The sequence below is a fragment of the Carya illinoinensis genome, chromosome 5 (genome assembly GCF_018687715.1).
Source record: "Carya illinoinensis cultivar Pawnee chromosome 5, C.illinoinensisPawnee_v1, whole genome shotgun sequence".
Taxonomy (NCBI): domain Eukaryota; kingdom Viridiplantae; phylum Streptophyta; class Magnoliopsida; order Fagales; family Juglandaceae; genus Carya; species Carya illinoinensis.
The window spans coordinates 11,919,183-11,940,144 of NC_056756.1; the positions used below are offsets into that span (position 1 = coordinate 11,919,183).

The window sequence follows — 20,962 nt, forward strand, 5'->3', positions numbered from 1 at the left end:
CTAATACAATTTTTTAAAAAGAATTAAGTTGAGCAAATTTACAACATCCCTCTTAGCAAAGTAAGATTAGAAGATAGATTGATATGGAAACCATCAAAAATTGGAATTTTTTCTGTGAGGACTGATTATTTTGTGGATGATGAAAAATAGAGATTATTCGAAAAATTATCTATGACACACGCAATGGATATGAGGTGGAAGAACATTTGAAACCTAAAGGTGTTGGGGGTAGTGAAACGTTTCTTCTATAAAGTAAGCATTGAGTTACTTGCAATAAGAAAAAATCTGTTTTGCAGAAAAATAGGTGAAACTCCTTAATTACTATCACAGATAATATACTGCAACACGTGTAATATTTTCATTTGATACATGTAATAGTTAGTTTACATTCTGTTAGTTCTGTTACTTCCCTCCCTCTATTTTCTGGTTATAAATACAGAGGATTTAGAATGTGAATATCAAGAACGTATGAATAAAGTTGAGCTTTAGTTCATCTCATTTGATATCTTCAGACTTCTCTCTCTCCTTTGTTTTACTCTGTATCATGGTATCAGATTAGAGCCATGTCCACCAAATCAGTTTCCGCTTCTGTTTCTAATAATACGAATACAGAGAGTAGTCCATACCACTTACAGAGTGGTGATTCACCAGGTGCAATCTTGGTGTCCAACGTCCTCACTGGGGAGAATTATCATACATGGAGCAGGTCCATGATGATGGCATTGAAGGCAAAAAATAAAATTGGATTTGTAAATGGATCGATATCTCAACCAGCTTCAACAGATGCTTGCAGTGTTTTGTGGGAAAGATGCAACAATATGGTATCTTCTTGGATCATCAGTTTTGTGTCAAGACAGATTGGGGCCAGTATCATTTGTGCGCAAACTGCAAAAGATATGTGGCAAGAACTCAAGAATAGGTTCACACAAGGAAATGGGCCAAGAGTTTTTCAACTTCAGAAAGATTTATCAATGTTGACTCAAGAAAGTATGTCGGTAAGAGATTACTACACGAAATTCAAGTCTTTATGGGATGAATTGGTTGATTACAATCAAATTCCCACTTGTTCTTGTGGTATTCTAAAAACCTGTACTTGTGATGCCATTCAGCAGTTCTTGAAATATCAAGATAGGCAACATGTCATTCAATTTTTAATGGGATTGAATGAGTGTTTTTCTACTGTTAGAGGGCAGATTCTAATGATAGAACCTCTACCAGAGATAAACAAAGTTTTTTCTTTAATAGTCCAAGAAGAGAAACAGAGAGAAATTAGTAGAACCAGTGCAATTGACATTGTTGCTTTTATGAGTAAAATGCAAGAATCAAATTCATCAGGCCAAAGATTTGTTCCTGGAAATCAGCAGCAAAGAAGAGCAAAATTATTTTGTACACATTGTGGGATGACTAATCACACGGTTGATAAATGTTACAAAGTACATGGCTATCCTCCAGGATTTAAATCTACCAACTCTCGACAGAAAGGAAAGTCTTCATCAGCAAACCAAGTCATGAGCCAACCTCTTGCTACACCCTTTGAGCATTATAATAACATGCCTTTCTCTCAAGAGGACTGTCAGAAATTGTTAGCTTTAATCCACTCACAATCTAATGAAACCATCACCCATCAAGCAAACAATGTTGTTTCTAGCACTCCTTTCCAAACTACCCAAGGTATGATACTTTCCAGTTTTTCTTCAAATTCTTTACTATCTTCATCAATACCTCAGAAAAATTGGATTGTAGACACTGGTGCTACAGACCATATTATTCATTCTCTTGATATCTTTACTTCCATAACAAAGTCCTTAAACACTTATGTTAAGCTTCCAAATGGCAATACTGTACCAGTCACCCGTCTTGGCACAGTCAAATTGTCTGAAAATTTGATTCTCAAAGATGTACTTTGTGTACCATCTTTTTCATATAATTTGCTTTCGGTTAGCAAACTTACTTCATCTCAGAAATGCACTTTTATATTTCTACCTGATGTTTGTTTTATTCAGGAATTTACCCCATGGAAGATGATTGGGATTGCTAGAAAATCTGCTGGGCTATACATCTTGCAACCATCAGGTGCTTATGCTGTTGAGTCTTCACCAAAATCAAATACTGTAAACTCTGTTACAAATTCCAAAATCTGGCATAGTAGATTAGGACATCCTTCTATGTCTCGATTGTCTCTTCTTTCAAAGAATGTACCTGATATTAGTTTTTCAGACAAACTTAATGATCATTGTACAGTTTGTCCTCTAGCCAAACAAAAAAGGCTTTCTTTTGAGACTCATTCATATAAGAAAAGTTCTTCTTTCAATCTTGTTCATGCTGATATATGGGGTCCTTTTTCTGTTTCAACTCATAATGATTCTAGATACTTTCTTACCTTAGTGGATGATCACACTAGATTTACTTGGACTTACTTAATGAAAACAAAATCAGAAGTTCAAAATATTTTTACTGTTTTTTACAATCTGGTTGAAACACAGTTTGAGACAAAAATAAAATGTGTGAGATCTGACAATGGTTTAGAGTTTAAAATGACAAATTTTTTTAATTCAAAAGGAATTTTGCATCAAGTTTCATGTGTAGAAACACCTCAACAAAACTCTATAGTTGAAAGAAAACATCAACATTTATTAAATGTAGCACGTGCTTTAAAATTTCACTCAAATATACCTTTGATTTTCTGGGGAGAATGTATACTTGCTGCAACATATCTCATTAATAGAATTCCTTCCTCAATTTTAAATAACAGATCTCCACATGAAGTTTTATACAATTCAGTTCCAGCATATCATCATTTAAAAGTTTTTGGGTGTTTATGTTATGCATCTACCCTTACCAAAAATAGATCAAAATTCTCACCAAGAGCAAGAAAATGTATGTTTGTAGGATATCCATTTGGTATAAAGGGCTATAAACTTTATGATTTGGAACAGAAAATATTCTTTGTTTCCAGAGATGTAATATTTCATGAATCAATATTTCCTTTTTTATCTCACTCGAATACAAGTTCTATGACTGAAAATACATCTCAATCAAATAACATTTCAGAGAGTTCCATTTCTGTTCTTCCAAAACCAGTTTCAGATTACAATGAAAATGTAATCTATCTTGAGTCTTTGCACTCAGAAATTCCTCATTCTGAATCACTACAATCAGAAATTTCTTCCCCTGATACAGTTATTCAAACTAGCACAGACCTACCTCTACATGATGAAAATCAATTTCCACCCTTGAGAAAATCAACTCGACAGCACAAGATGCCTAGTTATTTGCAAAACTATCATTGCAACTTAGCTGCTTCTGCTTCTCAATCATCCATCAGGGATCTTGCTACTAATCCAGGTAATAAATATAGCATATCTGAGGTTCTTTCTTACTCCAAATTATCACAATCACATAAAGCCTTCTCTGTTGCTATTTCTTCAGAATCAGAACCTTCATTTTATCACCAAGCTGTCCAGCATGCTCATTGGAGAGCTGCTATGTCTGCAGAATTATCTGCATTAGAAATGAATGACACTTGGGCCCTCACAACATTACCACCTAATAAAACCCCTATAGGTTGTAAGTGGGTCTATAAAACAAAATACAATTCTGATGGTTCAATAGAGAGACATAAGGCAAGACTTGTTGCCAAAGGGTATACTCAAAAGGAAGGCTTAGATTTTTTTGAGACTTTCTCACCTGTTGCAAAGATGGTTACTGTGAGGTGTGTTCTATCACTTGCTGCAATACACAATTGGAAAATTTTTCATCTCGATATTAATAATGCTTTCCTATATGGGGAATTGGATGAAGAAGTTTTTATGAAGCCTCCTCCAGGTTATCTTAGCAAGGGGGACAAACGAGTGTGTAAATTGCAAAGGTCTCTATATGGTTTAAAGCAAGCTTCAAGACAATGGAATTCCAAGTTTACCTCTGTGTTGTTTAACATGGGATTTTCACAATCAAAGGCTGACTATTCCTTGTTTACTAAGAAAGAAGGAAACTCATTTGTTGCCTTGTTGTTGTATGTAGATGATATACTGCTAGCTAGTAGTGATATAGCTGCAATTGAGAGTGTTAAAAGATCTCTAAGTGCTGAGTTCAAATTGAAAGATTTGGGGCCAGCAAAATTCTTTCTTGGCATGGAAATAGCTCGATCAAAGAAGGGCATCTCTTTATCTCAAAGAAAGTACACTTTAGAACTTATTTCAGATTCTGGTTTACTTGCTGCAAAACCAGTGCTATTTCCTATGGATACTCATACAAAGTTATCAAAAGATGAGGGTGAATTAGTAGATGATATTTCAGCTTACAGAAGGCTAATTGGCAGACTATTGTATTTGACTCACACCAGACCTGACATTACATTTGCAGTACACCATCTTAGTCAATTCTTAGATAGCCCTCGCATGCCTCATTTACAAGCTGCTATGAGAATCTTGAGATATCTCAAGCTTGCTCCTGGACAAGGTTTAATTTTTCCAGCTTCATCAAAGGTTCACATCAAAGCTTTTTCGGATTCAGACTGGGCTAGTTGCCCGGACACTCGCAGATCAATAAGTGGCTATTGCATTTTCACTGGGGATTCTCTTGTATCATGGAAATCTAAGAAGCAACACACAATATCAAGATCTTCAGCTGAGGCTGAATATCGATCAATGGCATTTTCAGTTTGTGAAATTATCTGGATCAAAGCTTTACTTACTGATCTGCATCAACAACACATCCAGCCAGCTCTCTTATTTTGTGACAACCAAGCGGCTCTTCACATAGCAGCAAATCCAGTCTACCATGAACGTACTAAACACATAGAAATAGATTGTCATTTGGTACGTGAGAAGTTACAAGAAGGTTTGATCACTACTTTGCATGTATCTTCAGCTCATCAAGTTGCAGATCTAATGACCAAACCTTTGGGTTCTAAGTCATTTGAAATTCTTTTATCCAAGATGAATGTGCACAACATATACACATCATCTTGAGGGGGACTATCACAGATAATATACTGCAACACGTGTAATATTTTCATTTGATACATGTAATAGTTAGTTTACATTCTGTTAGTTCTGTTACTTCCCTCCCTCTATTTTCTGGTTATAAATACAGAGGATTTAGAATGTGAATATCAAGAACGTATGAATAAAGTTGAGCTTTAGTTCATCTCATTTGATATCTTCAGACTTCTCTCTCTCCTTTGTTTTACTCTGTATCAATTACTGTCCCATGATCTGTTGTGGAGAGGAGGAGACTATAATGCATGTAATATGGCAATGTCCAGCAGCTAGGATGTTTAGGAAGAGTTTTAAAGGCCTTTACAAAAGTGGGCAAGCACAGAAGACGATTTTCTCAATTTGTGGGAGAAACTGATGGTGAAGCTGAGAGAATGTGTGGCTAAGAATAAATGAGTCTATTTTTTAAGAGGGATTCCAAAGTCCAACAAAGTAGTACTGTCAGCAGAAGTAGGCCTTGAAAAGTTTGAGAAAGCACAAATGAAATTAATGGCCACTGCATCTTAATTCACGGACAATTTTTTACTCGCTGTAAGAGGCTTGTCAATTTTTCGCGGACACTTTTTGTATCATCAGCTAAGTATTCGCCACGATAGCAGATCTTGAAAAAAAAAAAAAAAGAAGAAGAAGAAGAAGAAGAAGAAGACGACGACGACGTTGAAAAAGGCCAAATTTTATGTTGTAATTTGGCTGGCGCCCAAACTAATATCAAGAGATTTTTCGATGAAATGTTTGCAATGATTTAATTATTAAGTGCTGGCAAGTCTGACATTTCGTAACTAATTACCAGCATATATAATCTTGAGTAAAGCTGCAGAGAAGCCACTGTAGCAATGCACACAATGCACTCACTACGTGGCTTCTCTTGATTTTTAATTTTTTTTTTTTCATTTTGACCAAAACGGTGCGTTTAGAAGTAATTTGAAATGCAGTTTGATCGATTTCATCCCCATTTGAAATGAACCCGCGAAGCACCCTCTCCCGAGACAGCAACCCGCGTAGTGGTTGATCTACCCAGCTCCTCCCAGCGACGGTGTCTCTGTCATCAGCCACTTTCTCGCGCGTCAGTCCGTCGTCTTCCCAGTGCCGCCGCTCCCCACGAGTTCGACATCCCCTGAAACGAGGTCAACATCCCCTGAAACTCCGTTGTTCCTCAGCACGAACCCGCATCTGCCCTTCCTCTTCCAAGCGCCACCTCGCGACGATGAGACTTTGTTCAGCGCCACCTTGCGAGTCTCCTACAGCAGTGCTTCCACTCCCCTTGAAACGATTGTGAACAGAGCAAAGAAAAAACAGTTCGTAAAGCTCTGTTTCGGGTAAATGCACTGAGAAGCTTAGGTAAATATTTTACCATTTTCGTATGTGTTGTAACATTATGTTCTTCAATTTTACATCAAGATTCGATTTTTCTGTTTTTCGAGATGGTATGGTAGCTTAGGGCATGGAGAAAAACCTCAGCTTTTGATTAGCTTCCGTTAGTTTTGAACTGGTTTGGAAAAATGAGATAAAAATGTCAGCTTTTACGTGTATTCTGCTAGGTTTGAATGGTTGTGGATTGTGGCATAAAAATCTTAGCTTTTGCTCGGCTTCTCTAAGTTTGGAATATGGTGGAATGAAATAGTTGTTATGGTACTTCTCAAATTAATCAGGGTTGATATGGTACAACCTATCGCTTAAGAACATCTAATGTGTTTAGTAGATTACTGAGTTTAGTTAATAATTAAGAACACCTATTGTATTTCATTGCTTACTCAAACACTGGTAAGTTCCTGCCACAGTTGAACCTTCTCCCACCCAGGTATCATAAGAAGTTAAATACTATATATTTAATTGGTTCTATGTCCAATATTAGTGTAAGATATGGGTTGATGAAAACCATTTTTGTATGATATTGTAAGTAAAATATTATAAGCGTTTGTGACTTTTGATTGGCAAACTGCCATCCACATTTGATAGTAGTTAGATTTCCCCTCCTCCAACCAAATGTATAATTCTTAAATGAATTTTCTTGCACACGTTTATAAATCCAGGGCTTGGTATGAAATAACTAACATTATCATTCTCGCATATTGATACCAATATCTTTGCAATGTTTTTTTCATATACATATATGATAAATAAATGCCTGCAAATAGTGCATTGTGAAATAAACTATTCTGGATGTGCCCCCACGTTATGCCACTATTAATAGGTCTTGCCGCAGTATATATTCTAGAATATATACTAGTAGCGTATATACTGCGATGGCCATATAGATCTAGATATATACAAGTAGCGTATATAATCAATTCCCCCAATAAACCATAACAAATACCATAATAATTTCAAATTCACCATATATAATATGTGCAATATATGTCCAACAACTTGTTTCTGATCGATCATTAAACCAACTACATGCAGTACTGGCCTTTTATTAATAGGCCTCACTACAAAACCAAAACCAAAACCAAGTGTGAGTTTTGAATTTCAGGTGGTCCTTGAATGTTGATCCATAAAATGGTGCTCATTATAGTAGGGTTGGTTGGTTGACATGTTACAAGTTACATGTTACCATTCACATGAAAAGACACAAAAATCCAAGGCCAACTTAGTGACCAAATTCTGCCCTTCCTTATGACTCAACAAAGCTAATAAACTGGTTGGATTACAAGAATTCAAGGCTTACACAATAACTTCACCACCTTTTATGAAAAATGGTCTTTGACAATTCAAGTCCATATCTTTCTCACTTTGCCTTTTTTTTTTTAAGCCCCAATGTGGCATAAGCAGGATGTGTACATATAATAAGAATATCCACTCTACAAATGCAAAATTTGACCAAACTGTAAGCCCCAATGATGTTAATACATTTCATATGAAGAGTATTACATATGAGCATGATGTCTAAATATGGTGTATCATTTGAACTCAGACAAAATCATTTCAACAACCCCTAAGTTAGACTAAATTTCATAAAACCAAGGATTAAAAATCAGCACACAAACAAGTTAAAAACAAGTAGGAATTACATAACAAGATGCAATGACATTTACCTAGCTCCCTTGTACCATTTTTTTAAATTACCAGTTAGCATTGTAAACCAAATAAAACAGGAAAAATTAACCCGGAGCAGCGTTTGAGCAGATCAAGTGGGGTTTCCTCCCTACGTATACAAATATATAAAAAAGGCTGTTAGTTATTACAAGGATTTTCAACTCATCATGCAGATCAAGAAGGAAGCTATCTATACAAAATAACTAATACAAAATTTCACTTACCCATTTCAACTACTGTTTTCTCACAACCAAAATCCAAATAAAAGCACCAACAGAGAGATAGAGAGTGTGTAATGGGTCAAAACCGAAGTGTGTAATGGGTCAATCAGAGTGACAGGAGGCTAGGGTTACGGCAAGACAAAGAGAGAGAAACAGGGACAGAGTAGAAGAAGCCGACCGTGGGGCGAGGAGAGAGAGAGAGAGCGTGTGAGAGAGAGAGATGAAACCGTGATTGTGAATGATCCGAGAGATGAAACTGTGAGTGGCCTTCCTCTTCGTCGTCTACGTCTTCGTCTTTCCACGCTCGGGAGAAAGGGGGGGTGAAATGAGGGATTCGACACGGCTTGTTGGAAGAAACCGTGAGTGCCCTTCCTCTTCGTCGTCTTCGTCGTTCCACGCTCGGGAGAAAGGGGGGTGTGAAATCAGGGATTCGAAATGGCAGAGGGAGGGATTCAAAACGGCTTGTTGGTTGGGAGACGGTTCAGTGTTAGTGAACCCGGTCCAGTCTACACGTCATGTGTGCAAAGTGGCTTCACCAAACAGTGGCTGTTGAGTGGATTTATTCTATATATAATATCAGGCGAGAGAAAAGGAAATAAGAATGAAATAATTAGGAGTATTGTAAAAAAAAACCGATAAATTGGTACACAGAACCGGATTGGACTAAATTAGTGACATCGGTCCGGCCTCTAATTTAGTTAAATTTGGTATCGATTTTTTTTTTTAAAGTAGTCAAAATCAGTGTTATTCCAATTTTTCTTTTTCTAAAACTAGATCAGATTAAATCGGACTGGTTTATATATATTTTAATTTTTTTCTATTGTATATAATTTTTATATATAATATATAATTATATATAAAATAATTTTGAATTATATGATAAATTACTAAGTAATATAATATTAAATTTTAAAATCTTATATCATTTTATTTATTGTATTAATAGTTATACTAATATTATATAGTGCATATTAATAATTATATTAATAATATATCACTATAGTCTATGATACAATTATAATATATATTATAATATACTATAATATATTACCACTATAATATTATATACTATAATAGATTAAAATCTAAAAATCAGACCAAATCAGACTAAAAATTGATAAAATCGAAATATTGATTTAGGAGGATAACCGGTACGTAATCGATTTTAAAAAATAAAAAATCAGTGCATACTAGTTCCTAAATTTTGTCTAAAATAATAACTGACACTTGCATGGCATCATCATCATCATCATATATCACTCGACAATAGATATAATTCATGTCCTAATTAATTCTCTGCAAATAAAAGAGTGCATTAATACACGATGGACTTTGCTACATACAGTCGCCATATACAGTCGGCGTGTAGTCGGCTGTACAGAATGAATAAAAAAAAATTATAATTTTTTTTTTATATTCAAGGGGACCTACATGAATTATAAAAAGTTATAAAAATAATTTTTTTTTTTTATGTAGGTCCCGTATTAATATTTTTTTTACAACCAACTGCACGCCGACTGCATCTGCCGACTGCAAAAAATATTTCTCATAGCTTCATGAAAAGGCTATAAGCTATGCAAACTGTACGTACGAAGAATCAGACGAATCACAATTTTATATATATATATATATATATGTATATATATATATATATATATATATATTTATATATATTAATGTTGTCTGAAACAAATGCGGATGAAGATTAATTACCATATATGGTACGTACTAATACATCATCTACTTATACTTAATTTCTAGCTAGAAGGTAATTTTTATGTAAATATTTTCTTATATATTTTACTCATGATTTTATGTTGAAATAAACACGGTCCAAGTCCTTGACATTTCCATGGCCGGGAGAGAAAAAAAAAAAGACAACCGAGATGATTGCATACCGAGGCGCGCTGACTTAAGTTAGAGGTGCAAACCAGCAACTGGTATTGTATACAATTGGATGTGGTGGTTGATTTATATATAATTAACATTAATAATACTTCCTATAGAAATTAACTCATGATAAGGATCAACAAGTTATACCCACAAATTAATGAAAATTAGTCGTATATAATATAGTGTCTTTTCATTTTTTTCAAAGATGGAGTCCAATCGTTTTGAAAACGACGTTCCTAAATATATGTTGTAATTAAAAGTGGATCTATCTTAATTATAGCACATTATATATATATATATAGAGAGAGAGAGAGAGAGAGAGAGAGAGAGAGAGAGAGAGAGAGAGAGAGAGAGAGAGAGAGAGAGAGAGAGCAAAAACATCATGAATCAAGTAATATTCTTGACACTGATCCTGAGCTTACGAGTGGGTAATAGTAGTCAATTCAGGCCTTCATTATTTAGATGTTATTCAAAAAGATAATCATAAATCTATTCGAAAGTTTTCTTTACGATAATGGGTAGATACGTACTTGACTAATAAACGTTAATCCACCATTCAATACAGTTCTAGAAATTCATGTGAACAATATAATTAATTAATATTATAAATTTAGATTGTGTTGTAACTTTAGGGTACGTATGATCTTTTGGGAAAGGTAATCTTCAAATTCGCTAATGGAACTGATCCATCGAGTACTAAAATTCAATGAATTTGTAGTACTATATTAATTGTACCTGGACCACTTCACCATGCCTAGCTGCTTCTACAAATTCAATTGCTAAGCCTTCACAAATTCCTTGGAAAGCGTTGAATATTGAAAGGGTAAAGAGAAAGAAAACCTCGTGGATCAGTAGAGTAATCATCAACTTCTTCGGCGACTAATATTTTGCAAGTTTTCAGCCCCTAGCTACGTACCTGCATCCACCATATTCCCAGCTCCTATTAACGCTGTCAATTTAATCGGCTGCAAGGATAATCTTGAATACTCTGCAATAATACGCCATGTTTCACGGATTTATTAAAGGTAAATTAAAGCCAATCTCTGCTGGTTAGCGCCATTGGCCTCTGGCCTGTTACTTGGTCTAGGACGTGACACCAATAAAGAAAGAAAGTTCAAAAACTAGTCTAATCGACCTCCATTTTGTCCTTTACCATGAAGAAATTTTAAAGTATAAAAAAGTCTAGTAGACTTTAGGAAGTAACAGAACTGTGTATATAATCTTTGGTTATAAAGTGATTATATATATAAAAATAAATTTATAAATTAATATAATTTTATAAAATTTATTAGACTTATTTTATAATAAAAATAATTTTAAAATTTAATATATTATATCAAATCAGATCAATTTATAGATTTATTTTTATCTCATCTTTTATAACTAAAGTATTTTCCTTTAAATGTGTTTGCCACTTCCCTCCAATGAACGGATTTCACCGCTTTGATCTCTTTCTTTAACGAATGCATTAATAATTGTTTAGAAAAACATAAAAACAAAATAAAGCAGAAGAGAATAACTATTCAAAGGAACTGGACTCTTCGTGTCGCTGTAAGGGCGGAAAAGAAAAATTGGACAATTTCTATATATGGAGAAAGATAGGAGGTTCTAGGGTTGACAAATGGGTTTTCTTTAAGAATATTTATATGTATATATAACAAAAAACGGTAAATTATGCAACCACCGTATAATCTATTTAAAAAAATAAATAAAGCATGAAATTATATAAAAAAATTAATTTATTTAATAATAGACCCTATTATTTTTTAAAATAATTATATAATATTTACGTACTTCACAATTATACTTAGTATTACTCTTTTATATATATATATATCCAAGTTGGGCTTTATATATTTGAGCCATGAAAGCCATTGGGTATCGTCAACTAAGACAGCAAGAGATGGAGGGCAGTATCCAGTAGCTACAGACTTCTGATCTGGTTTCATTTCCCCTATTGTCTTCCTGTTCCTTATTCCAGAGTTCTTGAACATACTCAAATGGCCACCTTAGCCAACTGATTCCTTACGGGTTCACGAGCTATTTATATTTTCTGATATTTGTATCCGTTTTTTTTTTTTTTGTTTGTGTGCGTGTGGTTTTTTTTTTCCTTGTTTTCTCTTTTCGTGCATGATTTTAATTGATTTTTCCAATAAAATCAGAGAGGTATGAGTAACACAATGAGGCCAAGGAGCAAGGTAAGGTTTCATTTGGTTTATGACAGGGGTTAGCTAGCTAGCCAAATACCCAATACTTTAGAAGCCATTTTTTTTCAAATCCCCTCGGCCATAGCTCTTCCTTTTTTTTTTTCTTTTTCCATACCTTGATACAAGTTCATTCATGTGTGCCTAGAATACAGAGATTGGAGTACTATATTGTGAGTGATTTCCAAAAGCAAGCCCATATATACTTGTATCTTTTCTTCATACTACGTATATATTTGATAACTTGCTGTTATCTAGAGTTATAGCTATTGTTGATCTGGTAAATACTCGTACCGATCGACAAAAATGGATGCGACTAGGGAAAAAGGGAAGAAGGGGCTGATCAACAAGACATGGGAACGATGCAAATCCATCGGACGAGGCCGCAAGGGGTCTTCGGGACCCGAACGTACTTTGACACAGAAAAGCAGATCGTGTCCTTCCCTCGGCATCTCACTGGAAGAGGAAAAACATCCTAGGAAAAGCCGGGTTGCTCCCGAGGGTTGCTTCTCGGTCTATGTCGGACCTCAGAAACAGAAGTTTGTGATCAAAACAGAGTACGCAAACCATCCTCTGTTCAAGATGCTGCTCGAAGAGGCCGAGTCTGAATATGGTTACGACAACCAAGGCCCCCTTGTTCTTCCATGCAACGTTGATATCTTTCACAAGGTGTTGCTGGAAATGGAGGATGGCCGTGATATTCAGAAAGGATGTGGCTTTAAGCGTTATGGATCTTATCAGCTTCTTAGCCCCTCTCGAATGGTTTATATAAATCAGTTTTAAATGATCTCTGCCTTTGCTGATCTTTTCCTTATGTCTTGGATTGCTGTGATGCAAGTGTTTAATTAGGATCGAGTTTTCTTGATCTCTATCATTTCCTCCTCCTCCTCCTCCTCCTTTTTGCTAGGGTTAATCTTTATAGTTAAGCATGTACAATTGCAGTTGATCAATATGATAAGTGCATGGAAAAAAAAGGAACATGATCCAAGCTATCTTTGTAAATTGAACTGCTATGAGTTTTTGCTGGTTTGCTTGTATTGAGATCTGAGTCTGAAATTCATATTTCTGTAGACACTGTCCTACCATCGATGCTCGGAATTCTTTTATTTTTTAAGAGCGAGCTCGGGAAAGAAACAAACAGACAGCAATTGGGCATGGTGGCAAGTGGCCGACGTCGATCACTTTCACCTACTCGATCGTACAAGCAAGTTGTAATTTAACTTCGCTCGGAAAACCAAAAGTACTACTTGTGATTACGTTACTGTCAAATTACCAACTATACCAGGATAAACTAATTAATCATATATATATATATATATAGAAGAATATCTATATGCAAAGTACTACATAAGATCATCTTGGAGATCATGATAAATATTTAACACTTTATTTGAACTAAGTTCTATTTAAGTTTTTTTTTTGTTTTTTAACAAAAAGATGTTCTAATTAAGTACATGTACTATATAATAAAGGAAGCTCAGCGAAATAAAAGAAAAATCTTTTTGGCGTATTAATCAAACTCTACTTGTTTAATTTTTATTTGAACATGAAATATTGAACTTCATGAGCTTATTATTATGATCTACGACATATTTTATATATACAACGCATGTATTTATTTACTTTTTGAATGAATTCAAACGAGTTAAAGTTTAAACTACAGAACATAATACGATCGAATTTATATGAGTAATTAGACTCAATATTTGATATATAGCTAAGCCGCCTAATTAATTTTTGTTCAAGTTTGGTTTGTTTATTAAGTAGACGGAGTTGATATATATATATATATAGCATGAATATATATATATATATATATATATAGTTTGATTTGCTTAGAACGTTAGCTGGCTAGGCACGACTTCAAGGATCCTCGCTAGCTAGTTAATTAATTTTACTGATCCCTAGCTGGCTGCTCCATTAATATATTAGTTGATGAATCGATCGGAATGCTATATATATAATAAGGCCAAGATTGATGATGTTGGATTACTTGGGTTTGTCAGTTTGCCTAAGCATCTAATTTATTTCTAGCTAGGTTAACTACTTCATTCAATTCATGTGGTAGTTCTATCATTGCAAAGTCAACCCAAATTAATGTGTACTTAATTATATATATATATATATATAGGTACGTCTATCTATGACTCAATTTGCAAACTTAATTCATTTAGGTTAACTACTTCATTTATTCACTTTGTATTTAACGAGTTTCAGATTCAAGTTGGTCATGTAGTGATGAGTTGTCGCTCCGATCTTAATTTGTGTGCCATTTGATCAGGTTGCTAGAATATATATGCTGGCCGGATAACATGTTTAATTCCAATTCTAATTTGTGTATTAACAATACTTTATTTCCAAGAAAAAAAAAATAAGGAGTAGTACTCTAAGCTTATTATAAATTCCTACCAAATAAGTTTAATTTCTTAATATATATGGTATTAAAATTCAACTTATTTTTTTTATTGGGTTGATTATATCAGACAATTTATAGTTAAATAATACAATAACTCCAAAGTTATATATAAGATCATTGAATTGGGAATTTGGGATATGCAATAATATTGGACGGTTGGTGTTATATATATATAATTATATATATATATTGGTCTCATGTATTAATCAGATAAAGTCAATATATACCAGGTCTAGTACTGCATGCGACACTCCACTGGGATGGATATTGGCTCGACCAATATACATACATACATATATATATATATATATATATATCATTATGGGCCATCATAATTGAAGTTAAATGGGAGTCATATATATATAGTTATATAACTGATCATGATCATGATGTCGTGAGAGATCAAGGCATTTTAGTTTATAATTGATTAGCCAATGGTTTTTATAATCAATTATATATATATGGTGGGTCAATATTTATATATATATATATATATATATATAATCATTATAAACCGATTTATAATAAATATTATATAACTGAGCATTACCTTACAAATTAAATTATTAATTTTAAATATAATGAGCTATAAATTAACAGATCATTGGTGCTAATTAGTCGATAATTTTATTTTATTTTTGTCTTTGGGTTTATTAATAATTAGCAACTATATATCTATATATATATATATATATAATATGAATGGAGCAATGGAAGGCCTTTCGCATCATCAATTAGCTAGCTTGAATAATATATGTCAGGAATTGATATTCTTGTATAGATACATGATATGGTCAATGGAGCTTTGGCATTTGATGAATTGTCGATCTCTGAATTAGTCTGATCATCTCTCATATATATATATATATATATATATGCTAGGGATTTTTAAAGACCGGTGGTAAATTAAAAGACCTTAATTAAATGACATTTTTTCGTCCTTTAATAATTTAATTTAATTTGTTTCGTTTAGGAGATCATTAATTAATGAGTTTGGTAAGTCATGAATTTCAATAAATTAGAGTGACATTATTAAGTACTAGGTTATACGTACGCATGCACGTGTTTGATTACTTTTTTTTATTTATTAATTACGTCTATTCATATTATAATATACGCGCCCATTGGTTGTCTAAATTTACCCACAAATTAAATACCAATACAAATTGGTTTGTGATCCCTTTTTCGTAAGTACGAATTCGCACTTGCAGCTATATTATGCATGAATCTTAATGCATGGATGTTTATCTCATGATGATCATCATCTACACTGTCTAGATTTTAGACTTATAAAAATTTATATGTGCAGAGGCTCTAAAAATCATCTACAGTATCATGAATCGTGATGATCAGCCGATCGAGTGGATTAATATTTTGGGAATCATTTTTTTTTTTTTAATGATGTGATCAGAGAGTTTCATTATTATTATATATATGGTCTATTTTTTTGTCCAAATCCCACTCAAGATTCTTGTCGGACTTTATTTATTTATTTATTTTTGTTCCAAATTTTCCTGGTGGAAATCGTTAATATCCCACAAAGGTAATGACTTCATGTGGAAATTTGAATTCTGGTCGGCCTTCTGCTGATCTATTTGGTGGAATCATTCTCTACAAATTTCAACTTCTGTTAATTTGTATCATCTATATATATATATATAAGATCAGATTAATATCTATTAATTATATATATATACATCTTTTCATGATATTTTTATTTAAATCTAAATTGATGAAGAGGAAATATTTTGCAGACAATGATTCCAATTTCCATCCCCTTATATTAGCAAAAGAAATTCTAATTCATCATCACCTCTATGCAGGCTCTATATATGAAAGTGCCGCAAAATTATAAGGGAGACTTTATCTAAAAATTAAAACACCCACAAAAGTAAAATTACAAACTAATTAATTTCTTTTGATGTTGTGTGTAGTTATATTATAAAGCTTATAAAGCTTGTTGTATTTATATATAAAGTAGATTTGATGCTTCTCGTCGAAACATGTCAACTTATAAATTTACATAATTTATAAGATGATCGTTTTATAAATATGTAACATATTCATCTACTAATCAGTCGACTATGATTTATGCTCGCTCAGCTTTCCAAGTATATAATATGCATTAAAACTATTTAGAATTTTTGACTATTCGGATTAATTTATATATAGTGCATAAATTAAATAGGAGAGGAATAGTCGAGGTGAATCCAATAATATTTATTATTATTACCTATTAATTATCTCCTTAATGAAATCATTACTTTTCAGAAAAAATAATGGCGAACTCACGATGGTCACGTTAATATAAGTAATATTAATCTTTCGGTTGAATGAATATTTAAATAATTTTCTTTTTATTTTTCTGTCAATCTATATATAATATTTATAGTACTCAATACATAACAACCGATTTTCTATATAAGCATATTTGTTGATATGGTTATGAGAATTTCTTAGCCTGTTGTACCGTGTAATGTTGCATAGTCTTATGTTGTTACTGTATGCCTTTGTGCCGTGTACTGCTGCAAAGTCTTTATATGCCTTTGTGCCGTGTATTTCTGCAGCAATTTTGGTGTTGTCTGCTACCCTCGTAGCTTGGATACGACCATCTGTGATGAGTGCCTTATCAATATGGTTTGCGTAAATCAATTAACTTCTTTAGTGCGTATAGGTGGGATTTTATATCATGTGTATATTCTCTCCACCCAGCATTGGAATATGCGTGAGAGGACTTGATAATTACTTTCTGCATATTTTTATTATTTTAATTTAAGTTAAAATGTATGTGCAGGCTGAATACTATTCTAAGAATCAAGTCAATATGAAATTGATGGAAATGATTAAGTTGAAGATCAGAAACTGATGGAAATTAATTATTATATGCATGAGCCCTCCCAATGCAAAGGCAGTGGTAATCAGGTGAGTTAATGCATGCCATGGAAATTATCATTTCTCCAAAATTTATATTTTAATTCCACTATATATCCCTGATTATCATGAGTATATATATATAGAATTTTACTATATACAAATACAGTTATGCACTAATCTATGTATCAATACTGATTTATTCATATTTAAAATTTAAATCAACACTATTTTTAATAAAATTTAATTTTTAATCAATCACATTATATTAATACACAAATTAATACACACATGTACTTCAACATAATTTTTTCTAAAAAATTGCATTCATGATGATATATGTTGCCACCGTGCACGCACGTTATACGTACGTCTCGCACGTACGCAAGTTGTTTTCTGCTTTCCGTAAAGAGATCATGATCACCACATGTCAACTGTGTTGCCGGCCTGCTCTAATGATGTTTGGGCCGTAAACAATAATCTTTTTAATAATTAAGAAAAATTCTATTTATAGATCTCTCACGCCGCTATTATTTTTTTAATTTTTATCTTATCAAATGTATAGTATATAAATAAATTAGGGGTGAGAAACCGGATACCGAACCGAGTATTTAGATATATTCAGTCCGAAACTCGGATTCCAAATCCGGTCCGGAGTCCGGCACGGATATACCCGGGTTCCAGCCTTTACCCGGGGGTTTTTTTTTTTAACATATTATGGCACATAACGTTTCTTTTTCTTTTTCAGATCTTGCACATAACGTTTATTTTTCTTTTTCTTTTTCAGATCAACATTCCTCATTACATATTAGTACAACATTCCTAATGATCAATAATTCCTAATGATCCAATTCAAAAAAAAAAAATTCCTGATGATCAACATTCCACATTACAAATTCATCCCAATTCGTGCAAAAACATCCACAAAGTGAAAATGAGAAGATAAATCAAATTAATACAACATTCCTAATGATCAATAATGCCTGATGATCAAAAAAAGCAATGCAAACCCCACTTCCAGCATTGCAAACCCCACTTCCAGATCTTGATCCATAAACACAACCATACCAAATCATGTAAGAACAAGTAGTAGATGCAAGTATAGCAAGGACAGCACAGAGAAGGCACATGCAACAACATTTGCAAAAGCAAAAAACCTGTAAATACATGGTTAAATATATAAACAACAGCACATAATTATATTCTGTGCATGCAAAAAACAAACAAGACTGTTAATACACATAATTATATTGCACATAATTATATTGCCACGTGGTTTAAAGTTCTTGGATGCATATGAAAACAAAAAACAAAAGAACCTAAAGAGATGACAATGATTTACGATAGAATGTTAATGTGTTTCACCAAAAAAAAAAAACAGAGGTGATATTAATGGTAAGGATGTGTCATAACCAACCAGTCCAAATGAAACTGATTTGCAGGCTTCAATTTGACGAACTGCATATTGTAAGAGAGGGAGGGAGCAGAATCTCATGTGCATATTGTAAGAGAGAATTGCATTTCTTCTGTTATATGATTATCTCTAAAAGCTCAAGGGATCAAAAGTATCATTTTTCCTATATGTCACAAATCACACCCAAAATAGGCATGGTGAATCATAATAGACACAAAGAACTAAAACTCATTTGATACTAGATCAAATAATACAAACAAAAAGCTCAACAAGAGTCCAACTATATGCCATGAAGCATAATTTTGGAGTCCAAAATTTGGACTGGATCCCTCCATGTGACAGATACACGTATTAGCAACAAAATGAGACCTCCATGTGTTTTTATAAGTAGCTGGTTGTTTGTAAATGCAGTTAAAATAAATTATACTGGAGCATCTAACCAGTATGTAGACACTAGACATGAATAAAATAGGAGCAAAATTTGTTCAAAATCTCTTACCTCCATTGAAGATTAACCAAGGGTAAACTTTTCAGCATGAATAAGAATGGAGACTTACATTAGCTTCGATTGAAGATGAAGCTAGATGATCGTCTAAAAAAAATTAAAAATTGAGTTAGATAGATAATAAATCGAATTAGATAGATATTAAAAAAAATATTTCATGTTTCAAACTTACCTTCAAGGTCCATCGACTGTATGTATTCCTCCAAATCCCGAATGTTAATTGGTTTGGTCGTTAACCAATTTTGAGTGCAAATTAGAGCTTCAACAGTTTCTGGAGACAAGGAACTCCTAAAAGGATCCAATATGCGTCCTCCAGTACTAAATGCAGACTCCGAGGCAACAGTGGAAATGGGGGTGGCTAACACATCGCGTGCTACCTCAGCAAGGACAGGATAGTTAAACGCATTAATTCTCCACCAATCTAAGATATCAAAAATGTGACGCTCCCAAATTCCGTTTGGGATCGGACGGACATTTGAAGCGTCGAGACATGCAACACAAGGTTACCTGCCCCTGTTCATGACATATAAGATGCAATGTTCCTAACATGCATATAACAATATGCAATATTCGCAGCGGATAAATTTTTTCTTTAGCAATACTATGCACCAAATTGAAAATATCCCAAATACTTAAAACATACTTCATACATAAAAACCCATTGAACAACTAAGATCACAACACTAGTCCAAAATGGTTATGATCCAAAAAGTACTAGAGATGCAACTCAATCGTACAAGTAGTAATTTACGTTAATTACTATATTAACATTGATGTCGCACCGTCGCTTAGTCAACTGTGTCTAGTTGATCAGCTCCTGATTCTCCTTTAGGTCCTGTAATACGATCTACCATTCGGGGGGAATGGTAGTTGGGACTACCAAAGTGAGATTTGATTACAAATCTCAGTAAGTTAACAAAAAAACTTCCACACAAGCTAATGATGCATGGATGACAATAAAAGCATAAATGCATAATCAAATTCATAAGTAATTAAAGTATAACTTGGCGTACAAGATAGCATAATTGACATAATTTAAATTGAAACATGAACTGAACTTGACTTGACATGAACTTGATCTGAAACTTGACTTAGCATGAACTTGCTCTGAAACTTGAATTAATATGAACATGATATGAAACTTAACTTATCATGAACTTGTTCTGAAACTTGACTTAACATAAACGTGATATGAAACTTGACTTATCATGAACTTGTTCTGAAACTTGACTTAACATGAAAAATACATACTCCACAGTTGTTGTGGCCCCATGTATTCTACGTGTAAATACATACTCCACAGTTGTTGTGGTCCCATGTATTCTACACAAACTTGACTTAACATGAAAAATACATACTCCACAGTTGTTATGGCCCCATGTATTCTACATGTAAATACATACTC

At 33.4% G+C, this 20,962-nt stretch overlaps 1 protein-coding gene across 1 annotated transcript; it reads left to right on the forward strand.

Annotated features, from left to right (window-relative positions):
- Positions 1-12,007: 12,007 nt before the first annotated feature.
- LOC122309457 (auxin-responsive protein SAUR32-like) lies at positions 12,008-13,392 on the forward strand. Its single transcript, XM_043122953.1, has one exon. It carries the CDS (start codon positions 12,658-12,660, stop codon positions 13,132-13,134), a length of 477 nt encoding a protein of 158 aa, XP_042978887.1. The 5' UTR covers positions 12,008-12,657; the 3' UTR covers positions 13,135-13,392.
- Positions 13,393-20,962: the final 7,570 nt, after the last annotated feature.